The 17,529-nt window shown below is 54.3% G+C and overlaps 1 protein-coding gene across 1 annotated transcript; it reads left to right on the top strand.

Annotated features, from left to right (window-relative positions):
- The first annotated feature begins 9,052 nt into the window (after nt 1-9,052).
- EIF4EBP1 (eukaryotic translation initiation factor 4E binding protein 1) lies at nt 9,053-16,635 on the top strand. The gene is made up of 3 exons (XM_069800936.1): nt 9,053-9,302; nt 14,809-14,979; nt 16,224-16,635. Exons 1-3 carry the CDS (start codon nt 9,155-9,157, stop codon nt 16,253-16,255), a joined length of 351 nt encoding a protein of 116 aa, XP_069657037.1. The 5' UTR covers nt 9,053-9,154; the 3' UTR covers nt 16,256-16,635.
- The last annotated feature ends 894 nt before the right edge of the window (nt 16,636-17,529 follow it).

The raw sequence follows: 17,529 nt of genomic DNA, 5'->3' as shown, positions 1-17,529 counted from the left end.
CACCACCACAGCCTGGGAGATCCGCAAGCCCCAGCACCTCTGGGATGGGCACCGCACCCCTACAGCCTCATCAGCACTCGTTCCCCCACCAGGTTTCCAAAAAGCGTTTTCCCAAGAAACCACACACACTCTAGGAACATGACAGCACCCTTCCTCCTGGCTCACGTGCCCCAGCCTAGCCAGAGCAGCCTGAGTGACCACTAAAGCCTTCAAGAACTTTGAGATATGATTTACTTATGCAAACTCTCTGGGGAAGCACCCAGGCAGGTACAGGGCAGCAGGCTCAGGCCCTGCAGGCAGGACTAACACCGCTGCGAACTTTCCCTGCACAGCATAGAAGTCCCACCAGCCCAGGACCCCGCAGCTTCCCCACATCCCCATCTGCACAAGGGCTCTGAGCAAGCCCTGCCCAGAGACCCCACAGACCCACATCACCCTGCAATGCTACGTGAGGCTGATGAGACATCCCCTCTGCAGCAAACCCACCCGGGCTCAGAACCATCCACAACACAAAGCCACACACCATACCAGTACCTGCACCAGTACCCACCATACTGCCGGCTGCCACCAAGGTCCCACCACCTCCCCAACCTCTTTTTTTCCTCCCTCCCTAATTCCTAAATGCCTCCCAAGTGGAGGGGGCTGCATTCCAGTTCAGCATTAACCCCCTCTTGCTGGGCGGGCTGGCACAGCCAAGGGGTGACATGGGGCTGTCCTGGCTGCAGGGAAGACCCTGCCCACCCACCCAGGGCCACGGGAGACACCTGGGGACAGCACAGGAGATCGGTGAGGACCATGTGATGCTCTACCCTCTGCTTAAGCAAGAGCTGCTCAAGGAGCATCATTTTACCCCAAATCCCCTTGGCCGCCCGGTGCGGCACGGGGCGGGAGCCCGGGATTCAGCGGGGTGGGCACAGGGCCAGGCCAGGCACTGGGCTTTTGGCAATGGGTCCTGCTCTGCCTTTAATGTCCACGGCGGTAATTAGTCTGGGGTTCTCCACACTGAGACTTTAGGAATAGTTTCCATATCAGATTCACAAATCTTGCTTTGAAGTTGTTTGGGATTATCTGTCATCATGTTTCCTTGTCAGCACATAAACACGCTGTGATGAAGCTTTAACCCGCTGGGTACTGCCTGTCCCAGGAAGGCTGGAGGAAGCTCTACATAAACTCTCAGCTCTATATAAACTCTCCTCCCCTGGTAAATGCAACCGCAGCTCTGAGAGCCCTAGCATCGTGTCAGCTGGGGCTCAGGCACAGGCAGTGGCAGGAAGGCAAAAATTCTCTGTGTCAGAACAATAAAAGAAAAAATATGTGCAGGGCAGCATATATATCACCTTTATGGGGGTTTAAGCAAAGTTTGTGCTTTGCATCTGGGGCAGCTTATAACCCATCACACGTCTCGTAACTCATTTGACCTGGCTGCCACCCTAGCACAGTCTCCCCGGCAGCCCACGGCAGAGCACGGGGATAATCCTGGTCCCCCGGCCGCCACACGCGCCCCGGCACTGCCAGCCCGGCTCAGGGCAAGCCCTGCTTCCCGCAGCAGTGGGCACGGGAGCATCCCGGCAGGCTCCGAGCTCCTCCGTATTTGGGAGGGCGAGCAGCCATCTCACACGCTCACATCCTGTTTTCCAAGCGAAGCTCCTGGGAGCAAATGCATCAATAATGATGAAAGAGGCAGAGTGTACCCTGGGTACCGAGAAGGTCAAATCCCGCAGCTGGCTGCCTGCGCAGGCAGGGCTGAGGTCACTCGATTTGCTGTTTATTAGCCCGTTCCCACAGTGTTTTGCCCTACGGACATACGATTTTGGTGGAGGGAGCCGTGGTGCCCTCCGGGGCGAAGGATGGGGCCGGGCAGGGCTGGTGGGATCCCTTCTCCTCGCCTGGGGCACCCCAGGGTGGCTTCTGGGGGGACAGACAGGGCTGGAGGGGTGGGAAACCTCACGCGGTGAACGCAGCTTGTTACCCCCTGCAGTGGTGAGCAGCATCGTTTCCCACCGGAGAGGAGATGGAGGCACGGATCTCGCTGCTGAGGCTGATCGTGTCCTGCCCAGAGCGGGCAGCCCCAAGGCCGGGCACGGCCGCTCGCCATCCTGGGGCTGCGGCTCTTCCCGAGGCTACGGCAGCGTTGTGAGAATTAGGGAAAGGGGCATCAAGATCCTGAAACCCAGCCAGTGTCAAAGGCTACACTAAAGCAATCTCAGGTCCTTCTCCTGCCCCCCAAATCCCTGTGCAATTATGTTTTTAGATTTAAAAAAAAAAAATCATAATAAAGTTGTTTTCTTTCCCATGTTGCTGTGAGGAAAGCCTGCAGCAAGAGCAATGGCTGCAGGCAGTTATTCCCAATTTCTGACATTTTTAACACACCTTGCAGCAGGACTTCGTTTCCGACATTTCCTATCTCCCTCCATCCACAGGTACCCGGAGAAGTGAGAGTCCTTGTGCTGCTGCCGGGATCTGCAAAGGTTTTACAGATGTTTTCACAACACATACTCCATCGTTTCTGGTTTTCCTGCAGCTATTGCTAAAGAAAAATGGGGTGGGAGGGAAGGAGGGAGAAGTTTGCAATAACATCGGTACCGATTTCACAAAAAGTGTGGAAACTGTCGTGAAAAAACGTCAGCAACAAAAACAGTATCTGAGAGTAGCTGTAATTTCAGGCAGAGATTTCCGAGGAAGAGAGGAGCATCCCGACAGCGGTTTTCCCCAGCTCTGCCCCTGGCCGCAGGGCAGGAGGGTGAGGGTCCGGCCCCACTTTGGGAAGAGAAGCGTGTTTTGGGCAAAGCCGGGCAGGGATGGAGGCCTCCTGCGGGGAGGGAGTGAGTGTCAGCAGCCCCAAACGGAGCTGCTGGACACCGGCCATGGCCACAGGACACTGGCCAAACCGACATGTGCCACCTCGGTGTCAGACCCCCATGGTTGACTCCCGCAGAGCATTCCCCTGCCCCTCCTTTGTCCCCTTCCCTGCCCCGGCACCATCCGCTGAGGCTCCCAGCTGTACCCCCACCGCCTAACAGCAATCCCTGCTTCCCAGCACCCCAGTCCCCTCCTGGGCCTGACCCTGCACCCATCGTGCCCATGCAAGGGCTGGCCCCTGCTTGCGCAGCCCCTGGGCTGTGTTTGCTTCCAGCCCGTGATGTTTGCAGGGTGGAAAAACAACAACAACAACAACAACAAGGAGAAGGAGGTCAGGCGCTTCCCCTCCAGTTCTGGCCGTGGCCACTGCGGTGACTCCCATGCCATGGTGGTTATTTTTAACCCATGCATTCCTCCTGCCTCCATGGCATTTCTCAGAAACCTCCTTCTTGAGGGAAGCAAATGGGGAAAAGGTTCCTCCCCTCAGACTGCATCCTGAAGCTCAAGTCCAGGTGCTGGGAGAAGCGGCTGTCCCCGCAACTTGTCCCCGCACCTTGTCCCCGCACCCAGCCCAACGGGATGGAGAACCCCGGGGCAGCGAGGGGGTCTGGGTTTCTCTGCCCCCCAGGCACGTGAAACTCCCTCCCTTGGACTGGGAGCTGAGCAAGATTTCACAGCACCAGGTGCCCTCATTGCTGCCCAGAGCCGCCTTTCACAGCCTGTCTCTCTCCCAGCCTGGCTCCAGCACCCACAGCACCTTCAGCCCAGCCGTTTCTCTTGGCATGTCGCGCAGGTGGGTGTTTCCATCGCCACATAGTTCACATCACACTCAGAGCCCAGCTTTTACGCTTAAGCAAGAAACTGCGAACAGCTTGTTGTTCGGTCACTCCGGCATGCCTTAGATGAGGAGAGACGAGAAGATGAATGAGGAGGTCCTGCGGCTGCTGTGAAAGCACTGGGGGATGCGGTGGGAGCCAGGAGGAGGAGGAGGAGACAGAAGCTAAGCCAGTTTCCAAACCCTGAAGACAGAACCCACACTGGGCAGCTCAGCCTCACCTCCTGCAGCAGACCTGCCTGAGCATCCCGGTTCACACGGGATTCGGCACAGCCGCGGGGCGGCCGGGCTGCTGAGGGCACATTACTCCCAGTGCAGGCAGGGAATGAAAACCTTGCCCTGTCCAGGCATTTCTGTGGATGTGAAGGGCAGCAGCGGCTTGCCGGGCAGGGCAGGGTGTTGTAAGAGCAGGGAGCTTGCCAGGAAGAGCTGCTGGGCTGGCAGAGGGACCAAGCCCCTCCGAGGTCAGGAAAGGTCCAGTGAATATTTTTTTCCCAACTGGCACATGGGCCTTTTGGCTCCCAGAAGTGACTTGAAGCGTGAGCAAGGGCAGCGAGAGGACTCCGGGTTCTGGGACCCCAGGGCCGGGGTGGCTGCGCAGGGACCTGTGTCCTCTCCATAGCCTGCCCAACCGCACTGCCTCTTGCCTGCTTCTGCCCCAGGGAAGAGCACAGGATCCGTACCGAAGGGCAGGCAGATTGCTCAGGAATACTTTCCGTCTCCGGGCCAGCTTCCAGCCCCATCTACGGAGCAGGCTGGAGCCAAACGGCACATGGCAGAGGGATGCCGGGTGCCGTGCAAAGGGCACAGATGTCAGCTCCCGGCCGATGGGCAAAGGCTTCCCTCCCAACCCAGAGATGCATCCCAGGAGTCTGACTCAGTGCCATCTGCTCTCCCTGCTCTGTTTTTCCCCTGCAGTCATTTCTGCCAGTCTTTCCCCCCCGCAAGCAGCTGGAAAGCCCCAGTTCCCAGTGCAGGAGAGTCCCTGCAGCCCCTTGGTCTGGGGCAGAGCTTGCTGTGGGTGTGAGCAGAACTGGTGCCTTGTGCAAGAAACTGGTGGCAAGCGTGCCCATGCTGTGCCAGCCCGCAGGGACGTCCCCACCTCTGCCAAATTTCCTCTGCAAAAGCATGAACCGGGCTGCTGTGACATGTCCCACGGGTGCGTTTTGGGGTGCTGAACACCCCCAGCAAGTGCCAGTCCTGACCCGTGCCCAGGGGACAGGGACACTGGGGGCCACAGTCCTGCCGAGCTCTGGCGAGAGTTTTCCTGCCCGAGCGCTGCGGTCAGGGCGGAGGGCAGGATGGATTTGTTTACCAGGGGCAACTTTTATCTGCACAAACAGCCCTTGGGCGGGCAAAGTGGATATGGGTTTGTCGTTATCTCCGCTGGCAATCGGAGGGGAATGTAAACACGGATGGGGTGGAAATGCCGAGGCACAGGGACATCCTCGCCCTGGGGTCGCTGCCATGGGCAGCAGCACCCAGGGACCCACCATCACCCTATCCTGCGTGGGGCTGGAGCTGGGTTTCCCAGCCACAGGAGAGACAGGGTGCAGCGTTGGGCTGGAGATGAGCCCTCCTGCGTGGCAGTCACGCAGACGGGGAGATGATGGATGGGGAGAGATGAAAGCCGCCAGTCCCCGCTGCCCACCATGCAGAAGTTTATCCTCCCCTCAGTTTATTTTCTTCCTGTCTGCAGCAAACCCTCCTGTAATCAGCAGCCTGGTTAGTATTGGTGGAAGTGCCACCGGTGATAGCCCAGGGACGGGCAGGAACTGCCCCTCGCTGCCCGTCCCGGGAGGCTGCTCTCACGCCAGGGCAGCGGAGAAGGGGGCTGCTCCCCTCGGCAGCCCCCAGTCATCGTGCGTGCAATGCGAACTTCAGTATTTCATGACTTATAAGACAGATTTCCCTTCCCGGGAGCTGCTAGGGGAGCAAGTGTTTTACAAAAAGCCACCCTTGCTCGGCTAAAAGTGATTTAAACCAGGTCAGTAGCAAAGACACTGCAATTGCTGGTGGGCGGGGGAAAAGACAGACACCTATGAGAAGCACTTCTGCTTCTGATTTAGAAGGCAATAAGGCGATAACCTTGTATCACATGAGGATGACGAAGCTGCCCAGGGAAAGAGCAGATAAAATGCCCTAGAGATGAATATACTGTAACCAGCAAGTGCTGGTAGCATGGGCAGGCAAACACCAGAGCCCGATGCCTCTTCCCTGCTTGCCAGCACAGAGCGGGCAGCACCAGGGCAGCAGGAGCTGGTGTCTGGGAGCATCTCACGAACCCCCCCGGCCAGGAGCATCCCTCATCCCCAGCGTGCTGCTGGGAGCACCAAGCTCTGACAGGCACTGGAACAGCGATGCTGTGGCAGGGCTGGGGTCCCCATGTCCCCCTTCGTCTCTTTTCTTGGTGGTTGTCGGTGCCGTCTGCATGCACAGAACCACAGAGAAATGCCGGACATCCCAGCGACAGGCAGCACAGGGGTCCTGCCTCCCCCGGGGGAGACATCACTGATTTATTGCCTGGGGCTGGTTGTTCCCTGGCCCTGGGTCCAGGTGGTTTCCCCTTTCTTTCTTCTTGCTTTTTTTTTTTCATCTCCAGCCTGCGTGGGAAATGGGAGACACAGACAGATGAGGAGGAAAGGCTATTGTTAGGGCTCTGGGCTGTGCATCCCGGACCGGCTTGCTTGGTGCCAGCTATTTTCTGGGGAGGTCTCTCCAGCGGGGAAGATGGTATCAGCAGAGTCCAGGAAGGACATCGCTGCCAGCCCGGGAGAGCAGCGTGTTCTCCATGATGGGCTGGAGCTCTGCAGAGTTCAGCAAAGGCAGCAAAAGCTGTGCATCTGCATCCTCTGTCCAGGATGGGGACTGGACGTCTTGTGCTGCCTGGCCCTGTTGCAGCTTTTTTGGGTCTCCTGGGCACCCCAAATGCCGTGTGGGAGCCCCCCACCCCTCCATGGGGACGTGCCTGCAGGTCTCAGGGCATGGAGAAGCCGTCTCTGCAGGACAGAAAGGGTCTGGTCCCCTGAAGGGGCATCTCCAGAAAGGGCATTTTGTGGGGATTTTGGCCCCCCTGGAGGGTTCCCCCCCCACTTACTGTTGCAGCTAGTCCTTGCCCACTCCCTGACCTGGGGATGCCCGCAGACACCCAGGGCAGATGCCCCGATGAAGCGGGGGCTCGTGGCCCCCTGCTCCGTCCCAGCCAGGATGTGCCCTTAAACCCTGACCTCCCCCCGGCTCCTTGACCCCGTAATGGTCCATTCTCTGGGAGGACGAGGAGGAAATAGCAGTGGACCTTGTTATTTGGTGGCGGGATGCCTTGCTGGGTTGGGGGTCACTGCTGATGTCATTCGGCACGGCCGGATATGTTATTTTCCTGCCCCAGCACCCGGTGATCGATTCAGCAGCTGGCATGGGGTGAGGGCTGCCTGTCTGGGGTCCTGGGGGTCCTTGGGGGGCACCGCAGCCTGTCTGGGGTCCTGGGGGTCCTTGGGGGGCACCACAGCCTGTCTGGGGTCCTGGGGGTCCTTGGGGGGCAGAGCCCTTGAAGCACCCCTCTCCATACCCCAACCTGGCAGGAGACCACTGCCCTGGCCACCCAAATGCTGCCCGGGAGAAAGGGCTCAGAGCCCCCCTGGGGACCCCACAGCACCCCAGGGCCGGACCGTGGCTCCGCAGGGATGAGGTTTTATCCCACAGGGATGGGGCTGTGGTCGGGGAGCTGCGGGAGCTGGCTCAGCCCTGGCTGGCCGGGGGCTGCCCCAGCCAGGCATGGACCGAAGCGGGCAGGGAAGGATGGAGGGCAGCGAGGTGCTGCCGGTTTGGCTGTGGCCGGCTGCAGGCCCTGGGCCAGGGTCCGGTGCGGCGTGTGGCAGCTGAGCTCCATCTGTTGGAGCCGGGGTGCTGGAGGGGTTTGGGTAGGAGAGGGGCTGGCTGTGTCCCACCACCGCCTGGGCCTAGAGAGCAGCCCCAGGCCCCTTTCCAGGGATGATTGCTTATTGCCACAGTCCCAGCCACCACCATGGCTCTCTAATTCAGGCGAAACGCTGGTGAAACGCTGCTGGCATCCATGCTGGCTCCCTGCTTCCCTGCCATCAGCAGATGTCAGCACTGGAGCAGTGTCCCTGTATGGGTCAGCGGAGCTCTGCGGTCACTGCTGGGGGAGCAAAGAAGAACTGAAGGGCTTTTTTTCCAGCAGGTGACACAGCTTGCGATGGGAGAACAAGGAGCAGAGGCAGGATCAGGCCCTTGGCTTATAAACGGTGAGGGGTTGGCATTGGCTGCCTTGGGTGCAAAGCCCCGGGCTGAGATAGCGGGGGCACTGGTGAGGGTCTGCCTCCTTCCCAGCCATGCCACCCTTCTGACAAGCTCAGGGAGCCCCTCTCCCTCTGTCTGGCAGGCAGGGCTGAGATGGCAGCACTCATCACACTTGTGAGCAGGGTGGTCCTGCTCGGGGGGGGGGCCGGGCTCTGCCCTGCCCAGGGATGCTCAGAGAGGCTTTGTGCCAGGGCTTCATCCCTGGGCACCCCAGCTCTGCCCCCCTGCCCAGCCTGGGGGGTCCCACACAGCGAGTCCAACCCACCCTGCTCTCCTCCTTCTGCACTTCTGCTTCTCTTTAAATGTTTTATTTAACAAAGTTTTAAGAAAAAAAAACCTTTTTTTTTTTTCAATGCCCGGAGGCCTGGGCAGCCCAGCCGGAGCAGTCTTGCTCAGGGTGGGTCCCAGCACCCCTCGGGGGCACGGCGTGGGGGGTGCCGGCCACATGTGCAGGCGCTGGGTGCCCCCCCCCCGGGCCCCTCCCGCCTTTGCTCCCTGCCCCCCGCCCCGGAGGCGGCAGAGCCATTTGGGATGGGGGGCCGCCACCCAGGCGGGCAGACATCTGTCCCCGCAAGGTTCACACGGGGACCACCCGGGATCTCCCACAGCGGCCACCCCAGCTGCACGCCCCCCGTGGGGCAGGCGGGGGTCACTAAGCCCGGGGGGGGGGCACTCCCGGGCGGCCGGGGACAAGGGGGGCTGGGACCCCCATCAGGAGCAGGCAGGGGGTAGCGCTGTCAGCATCCCCCTGCGGACCCCGTGGGGTCCCTGCATGGCGATGGGGGACACGGGATGGCGGGGGGGGGCAGAGGCGCTGGGGGGGAAGGATCGGGGGGGCACAGGGACCCGCCGTTGCGCCCCGGCGCGCCCCGCCCCCTGACCCGCCCCCTCAATCCCCGCCCACGCTCAGCCTAAACCCCGCCCCCCTCCCCGCTCCGCCCCCCAAGCTCCGCCCCGCCAAAGCCCCGCCCACGCTCAGCCTAACCCCCGCCCTCGTCCCCGCCCCCCTGCCCCGCCCTTCACTCTATTTCCCGTCGCGCCCCACGGCGGAAGGGGCGTGTCCGGGGGCGGAAGCGGCGGGCAGGGCGGGCAGGGCGGCGGCGGCAGCAGCAGCAGCAGGAGCAGCGCCCCGGTCCCGGCGCCATGTCGGGCCGCTGCTGTCAGGGGCAGACGCCGAGTCGCGATATCCCGGGCCCCGGCAAGTGCCTCGCCCTGCCCGACGGTGCCCCGCTGCCGCCCGGTGACTACAGCACCACGCCGGGGGGCACCGTCTTCGGGACCACGCCGGGCGGTGAGCGGCGGGCCGGGGCCAGGTCTCTCCCCACGGTGGAGGGGGGGGGGGGGATGCTCGAGTGGGAGCCCTTCGGGTGTGGCCCTGATTTTGTGGTGGGAACCGGACGGGCGCTTGTTCGGGGGAGGGAGGGGGGCTCTTACCCCGGTGCGGGGTTACGGGGGGGAGGCCCTTGTGTTGGCACGGCGGCGTGTGGGGAGCGGGGGGGGTCCTGTTCCGGTGCGGGGGGGGGGCTCTCGGTTTGACCAAGGGATCGTGCAGGGAAGCGGGGGGGCTCTCATTTTGTCCGGGGGTCTGCTGGGAGCGGTGCTGGGGAGGCCTTGCTTTGCCCAGAGGCTTGGGGGGGCTCTTAGATGGGGATATGGAGGGGTGGCTTCCACTTTGACTAAGGGTTTGGGGGGGGGGTAGGCTTTTGCTCTGATTGGGGAGTATATGGGGGGGGGGGGGCTCTCCTGCAGGTAATGTGTGGGGAGGGACCCCCATTTGGGCAGCAGCAGTTGCATGGGTGGTCTCACTCCAGGGCTGACTTGGAGCTGGGGGCTCTCATCTTGTGGGGGTGACCTGGGAGCCCCATGTGTTGGCTGGGGGTGGGTTTCCTCTCCCAGGACCAGGCTTTTCTCTGGGAGCTTGGCCACTGCTGCACTATGAGGGAAAATAAAGGAACTGGGGGGCTTCCACCTTCCCAAGAGCGTGCCGGAGCTGGTGTAGCGAAACAGCATCTGCCTGGGTGTCTGTGCTGAAAAACAAGGCTGCAGTCTGTGCTCCTGGGTAGCCTTGCAGGGAGCAAACCCATCCTCTGATTTGGGTTACTTATTAATTCTAATCTCTAATATTTGTTGTTTCCTCTGGCAGTAAGTAAATCCTGGGGCCTTTTTTTTTTTCTTGTCCCAAGTTACTCTAACTTCTGACAGTGCCGTGTTCCACTACTGCAGAAAGACAGTGGGTTGGTTCCCTCTTTCTTTGCTGCAAGTCTTGTTGTGCAGCCCCAATAGCCATACTGTGTGTGACTGCCAAGAGTGGTATCTTTCAGGGATTTGATCTTCAAATAAGAAAAATAAACTGAGTGTGGGATTTAACTATGCTTGCTGCCTGCTCGGAGTGGAGGCAGCTAAGGGGGGCTCCAAGTACACAACCTGTAAGCTTAGCATTTATCTTAGCTATGCCTCATGTATCTTCTGTCTCCACATACTACGGCAGGGACGTAATGTGCAAAACTCCCTAAAGGGCTTGTCCATCTGAAAGGTTTTGCGTCCGCATCGCTTGCTTGAGTGAGCGTCTGTTTATTTTGAGTAATTTGGCTTTTGAGACAAGTGGCTGCTGTTCCAGATGATGACACCGGGCACCAGATCAGTTGTGTGTATTTCCAGCTACGGCAGCTGCCTGTGTGCCTGCTGATCAGTGGTTTGAGATAATTTTCTCCATACCTTTGAGAATTTTTTCCCCCATACTGCTACATAAAAGATCAATGTGAGCAGCAGGAATGATGAAACTGTACTTGAAGTCCAGCCAAAAGAACAAACTAAATGGGAGGCAGTGGATGATGTTTTGTTTGTTCCTCAGACCTACTGGTCTCTTTACAGCACAATATTTCAGGGGTTAAAATTCAGAGAGAAGGGGGAAGTCATCATTGCTGACTCACTTGGTTTTTTTGTGTTTGTGCAGAAAAGCTTGGTTGGGGAACTGAAGTTCTTGTGTTATTTTTGCCATATGTTCTCTCTCTTCTGAAAGCAGCAAATAACTGAAGTACTTAAATAGCACTTAGAGTAATTATGCCATGGAAGATAGGAGAATGAGAATGACTTTCTCAGCTATATTCATGTGCTCTGAGTAACAGAATAGAAATGAACAATTAACAGTGATGTACAGTGTAATGAGCCTTCCAGGATTATCATCTCTGTCTCTGGAGAGTTAATGAATGTCTGGAGTGTGGAGGAGAAACACAAATTGTGTTTATTGTTAGGGTGTGTGCACCTGGCAAAATCCACAGTGCTATTGTGACTGTGTGGTGCTTTAGTCTGTCCCCAGCTTGTGCTGCTGAGGCCTGGCTGTGGGTGCTGGCTGTTTGCCTTCAGGTGTTGGATTTGGGTGCTGAAAGGAGGAATGACTTAAAACTCCTGAAGGACTGGGGCAGGGTGGGGAGCTGTTAGCCTTGGGTTGTTGGTCTGCCTTTGTGGTCACTATTGAAAAGAATTCCTTGTCCCGTACAGTCTGGAAGAGCTCTCATGAAAACTTTATCAATACATTTCACACTGAACTCCCCAGATGAATGCACTGAAGTATCACTTTTTTAGAGTGCTGGGGCCAGGCCACCTTGGACTTGGAGAGCCTCTGTGCTTCCTGGGCTGTGCTCTCTTCATCTGTTTACTGCTAACCCATGTAGCCACTGATTTGGGCAGAAAACTTTGCATTACTCCTTTGCATGTAAGCCCTGACTGCTGTAAAAATAAATAATCTTGTGTTTCAGAGGCACTCAGTTTGGGTCCTTTTGTTGAAAATGTTCAACATATGTAGCCCACTGAAAAAAGTCTGAGATTTCCTGCAAAGCTGTAGGTTAAATCTGAAGAATCAGAAGAAAAGCAAATCAAGTTTGTTGTGTGAAACCTCTGACTAATTTCGGAGAAGAATTGAGGACTGTAATCTCTGAAGTCATCCCTTTGGCTGCAGGCAGTGCTGGGCATGTGAGTGATGGAAAAAGGGCTTGGTGCCCGAGCCAGAAACCCACAGCAGCAGTGCCGGGTAACTGAAGGCTTTTGAAAAGATGGTACTGCACAGCTACAGTATGTTGAGTTACGTGCATCTAACAGCCAAGTGTATTGACTTGGGAAGAGCAGGGGAACACTTCCTTTTTCCAGTTGTCAGACACTTGTAGATCAGCTTTTTCATTACCACCTTTACTCTGGTCTGGCTTTGCTGCTTGTGGTCAAAACCACAAGATTTTCCTCCTCTGCACAATGCTGAGATGAAGTTCTTGGGGTTGGCTGCTTTTGAGTCTCCAGAAGTGTTGAAGTGACATCCTAAAATGCAGTTTGGATAAAAGGGGCCCTTCTGAGGAGGGCAGACAAGTCACATGTGATGCTCTGAAGCGTCCTACCTCTAATCCCAGTAGCAGGGGAGCAGCACAGCCCACCGTGGGACTGATGTGAGTGAGCAGTGTTTCCCTGTGGTTTCTGGGCCTTGGTGTGATGCCAGCAATTGGAGAAAAGGACGTGATTTTCCTTTTTCAGCTACCTTCACAGATCTCTCTGGGTTCTGTGAACCCCTCTGGAAGGGAAGAAATTCCCTGTCCTCTGCCAGCACATGCAGTAGCTGTTTTTCTTACAGTGGTCAGCAAAGGTAAAAAAAACCCCAGTGTGAAGGAGCACAGAAGAGCATGTAAAGGTGATGTGTGACCTTTAAGCATAGTCTGTTCTCAGTATTCCCTTTGTGCCTGTCCTGGCTTCTCGCCCACTTGCCGAGGGCACGCGCACACATCATCTTGAAGGAAAGCCCACGTGCAGTAGTATCTGGGGAGTCCTGCCAGCTCAGACTGTCAGAGCCGAGATGCACGGTGAGCTGCAGTGCTTGTGGTGCTTGCCGTGAGCAAGGCAGAGCGGGTGGTGATCTGCTGGTGCTCGCAGTGCCTGTCGCAGAAGGAGCTGCCTCCAGTGCTGCTGGCTTGGCCACAGAGGTGTTGGCTCTTTCAATGGGGATGGGGTGGCCCTTAGAGCAGTGCAGTTCACAGTGCCTGTGCTCTGTCAGGGCCGGAGCAACAGGGGTGTATTTGGTAGGAAAGGAAGAAGATGTTGTACTGCATGCTTCTTCAAACCTAGTGTTTCATCCTGATGAAAATACTCAAAGTGAACCAAATTCTCATCCAGACTTCCCAAGCTGCACAGCGAGGCACTTGGGTGTTGAAACCATAGTATAACCAGGGCTTTCAGGGAGCAGAGCAGTCCCCATGGGGTGTAGTCTTTCCTACTAAATACATACTAACCTCCCTTAGAACAGGAGGAGAGCTGCTATTAACTCAGCTTTACGTGTTGGAAGGAGCCCATTTATGGCCTTGGGCTGTGCCTGTTGACAGCCCAGGCTGGGTGTCCTTCTCGGCTGTCTGCAGGGTGTTTGCTTTCATAAGCTCTGGACATGTGACTGTCAGAGGAACGTGAACCAGGCGTGGAAGCTCTTGTCCGCCTGAACTGTGCTCCTAATACTGGGTACGTGAGCTGCAGTTCTAGGAAGCCCCATCCTCGCCTCTGTGAACCTCCCAGGAATTTAACAGGAACTCACAGATGAGCTGCCTGCCTTCTCAAATCCAGTGAACTGCTAGAGCATAGTTCTGTGTTGGGTTAGATCTTCTCTTGGATATAGTGAAGCAACTCAAATTCAAAATCTTTTAGTGAAAAGGTTTTCAGTGTTCTGGGAACTCACTAGCAGAACTTTCTTGAAACATGATACCCAGTTACATTATTTTATAGCCATGCTTCAAAATAAAGTGAGTTTAATGTTCCAGGACAGATGTTAACGGGAGCTTGTTTGCTTGCACCTATGTACTTTTAGTTAATGCTTTTCAGGGAGTGCACAAGAAGTTGCCTTTCCCTCTTGCTAGAACAGGAGCAGAGCAGTAAGGGCCTGATCCAGAGAGGGGGGTTTGCAGGCCTCCTCTTGGGGAAAGAAACAATTGTTTTCCAGTACTTTATGGGTTAAGGCTGCAGTCTGTTTGGAGGTATCCCTTTTCTGTGTGTGGTTTCTGTGCTTCTTCCAATGCAATTCCTTTATAAGGAACAGGCTGTTCAGTCCAGTGGTATTCCTAGAAATCCATGCCCGGAGCTGAGCTCTGCTCCTGCAGACGCTTGCTGTAATGTGCTGGAGCTGGCTTGTTCCACGTAGGGCAGGGAGGGTAGGCTGCAGTCTGGTTAACCATTAAAACAGATGGGCATTAACAACTCTGTATTCAAGCCTTTTGAAAGCTGCATGTAACTGTGCTGGACAGCCAGCACTTCATATGCAAAAGCAAATGCCTGTACAGGAATTTCTGCTGGGCAATGGTCAGAGTGACATAAGGAGGCACTGCCGTGTCCTTTTACCTGATGTATACCTGAAGCTTGTGTCTAGCTACAGTTTTCAGCTCCTGACAACTTACAAAAGCCTGTTATGTTTATGAGCAGGAATTCAATTCAATCTACTCTGGTTTCTGTGGGTGGTGTTGTGACCTTGGGTTAGGTAGAAAGGGCTGGATCTGCTGCATGTGGCACCAGTCTGAGTTTTGGAGTCTTGTTCTTTCTGTGCAGCAGACTGGTAGCATTAGCTCTTACTTGGCTACCTGATGCTTCATACCTTTTTTTGGGAAATAGTGTTAATGGTATCTGGCTTTCTTGTAAGGTAGCACAAAATTAACAAAGTACTAAATAATAGGTATCACTTTAAATATGACTCCTGCTGTTGCTCTACACATCTAGCTGTGAAGGTGGCCCAGCTGTATTCGTGTGTCAAAATGCTAAAATCTGACAGTGTTTTTGTCTCCCCCCAGGTACCAGGATTATTTATGATCGTAAGTTTTTGATGGAGTGCCGCAATTCTCCAGTTGCCAAAACACCACCTTCTCACCTTCCGGACATTCCAGGAGTTACAAGCCCAAATGTGGAGGAATTGAAAATTGAGAACAACCATGTCCAAAACTGTGATGAGAAAGTGAGCACAGGTGAGCACAGGCAAAAAACTGGTGAAGTGCACTGCTGGTTCCTAGAAATACCAAAGTTTACACATGGAATGGAGCCAGGAAATCCCTATGAGCTGTGGTCAATACTCTGATAACTTCTTGCAAAATTAAAGTGTGCTTGATGTTACTAGGTAATTAGGTTCTCATGGCTATTAGGTTCTGCTGTGGTTCCCAGTAATGTGACTTTTTTCAGTTAGTTAAGTATAATTTACCATAATCACTTAATTCTCATTAATTTAGCATTTTGGAAACTGCTACTGGATTAATAATTCTGTGGTGAGAGAATGGGTGCAGCTGTTGCTGCCTGCCTCTGTACTGGACTGTTTCACAGCTGCTTTGCATTTTTCAAAAAGATCAGCTTACAATTCAGAGTAGGATTTGCTTGGGGTTTTTAATATCAGCCTGACTTGTAAATTCCTTCTGCTCTTTTTTTGACACTGAGGCTTCTGGTATACAAGTGAGCTCAATTATGTAGCTAGGATATAATACCTTCTTTGTATATATCAATTATCCAGTATTTGTTGTTGTCTTTAGTGGGTTCAGTAGAAGCTTGCAGAAGTGTGTAAGATATCGAGGTAGAGATTAGTCCACAGGAGAACAGAGGTTGTTGGCCACTTTGTGCACACAAACACTTAACTAAAGGCACTGTAGTAGCAACATGAGAAAGTATTGCTCTTGAATGTTTTTTTTAAAGTTATGTGAGATCACTTCTTGAAGCAACCTGAAACTACTGAGTACGATTATCTTCTGTCTAAAAATAAAGATCTGAGTGCTCATTAGTTGGCTTCCATGCTCAGTCTAAGCAAAATCTTTCCAGAGTCAGTATTGCTTAATGTTTTTCTACACACGGTTGTGACCTTTAGTGGCTCACTGGATTCTCTGGCAAACTGAAATGCAGGCTGCATGCTGGATGCCAGCTTGGTTGTGACTCTTCCAAAGAAGCCCTGTCTCAGGAATAGATCATCGCTGCTCATGTTGGCATTCTGGCAAATTGTGTGAGCTGTGGTAACAGCTGTACAGATAATAAGTTGTGAAATGTGCTTTTGTGTCTTTGGTAACAGAAGTTTGTACCAGTGATTGTCATCAATGTGAAGTCCAAACTGTCATGTTTCTGAAGCACAGCTGACGGTTGTTTCTTCGATTAAAATATTTGGTGTATAATGTGAAACTTTGTTTCACCTCACTAAATGTGAGGACTCATTTGTTGGTTTTGTCTCCTTCAACAGGTGAGGAAGAGCAGTTTGACATGGATATCTAAAGCACGTGCCCTGAGAGTGCTTATCCAGTGAAGAACCAGGACCTTGTCTTGAGGATTCCCACCAGCCAGGCTTAAAAGTAGCCCATGCCTTGAGTGCCTTCCTGCTTCCTGGGAAAGGCAGTTTATTCCCTTCTGAGAACAGAGTGTGTCCTGTTAGAAGGACTGAGTCTCAGCCTCTCTGTGTGGGTGCGAATACACAAGCGCAGCCCCTACTGATGATGGGCCTTGGAGTGCCGGAGGAGACACTCTCAATGATTGTTTTTGTTTCCAGTTTTATGCTTTTGTTAATCATTTTAATACTGTAAAAGTTACAGAAACGCAATATAAGGGAGAAATAAAAATAATTTTGAGTCTCCTGGTATGGAGATTAATGCAATAAATATGGCTTCTGTCCTTTATTAATTCCAGCAAGAAACTACCAACCTGTTGCAGAAAAAAATGATTGGGTGGTCCTGTGTATAGCTTTCAGATAAACACTGTGCTTTTGGGTTTCCCCTGAAAGACAAAGGCTGAGATGCCTTAAGCCCTGTTGGCAAAACATCTGTGTATGTCCCATGTGCAACACCTGGTCACTGCAGGAAGTTTCAATGTGCTCTGAGTCTGCTTCCAGAAATAGCTAGCAAAAACTGTCCACTGTGTGTTTCCAGATAGTTCTTTTGCAAGGTCATGGTGCAGGTGTTTGAGCTCCTTTTATTACCAACCCTGATGAGGGGCAGGGCTCAGCCAGGCTACAGGTGGAAGTGATTGAAATTGGTTCAATAGGAGCCACCTGTAGCTGAGCACTGCAGAGTGGGTCCCTGAGTCTGAGCTGCCTTCTCCTGTCCTGCCAGGGAAAAAACAGAGCCTCCAGCTCCTGTGCTGCAATTCCCACTTCCCAGAATACCAGATCTCTTCCAGCATGCAGGTGAGTGCTTAACTATGTGTTCTGCTAAGTTTTTGATCTGTGCTGGAACTTTCATGCTGCTTTACACTTGTTTCTCCTTTTTGTAATTTGCTGGACAGGGATTAAGACCTTTGGAAAAGAGAGGGTTTAACTGGGAGGTTAGAAATAAGCCTGTTTGGTTTTGAGAGGGGAATTTTCATATGTCAAAGTAACTTTACTGTGGGAGCATTCAACATGGGCTGCCAGGGCAAGTATCTACATTTTTAGTCTCAGTGCAGTTTAATAAATGTGTTATGGAGCAGTCTCTAACACTGCTGTGTAACTGCTTTGGAGGTGGTGTGGATGGTGGCATCTGGTGGTGGTGGTAGTTGAGGCATCTCAAAGAAGGAGA

This window comes from Haliaeetus albicilla, chromosome 13 (genome assembly GCF_947461875.1).
Source record: "Haliaeetus albicilla chromosome 13, bHalAlb1.1, whole genome shotgun sequence".
NCBI lineage: Eukaryota > Metazoa > Chordata > Aves > Accipitriformes > Accipitridae > Haliaeetus > Haliaeetus albicilla.
The sequence above is the reverse complement of the archived record's forward strand: the minus strand, read 5'-3'. Positions and strand labels throughout refer to the sequence as shown.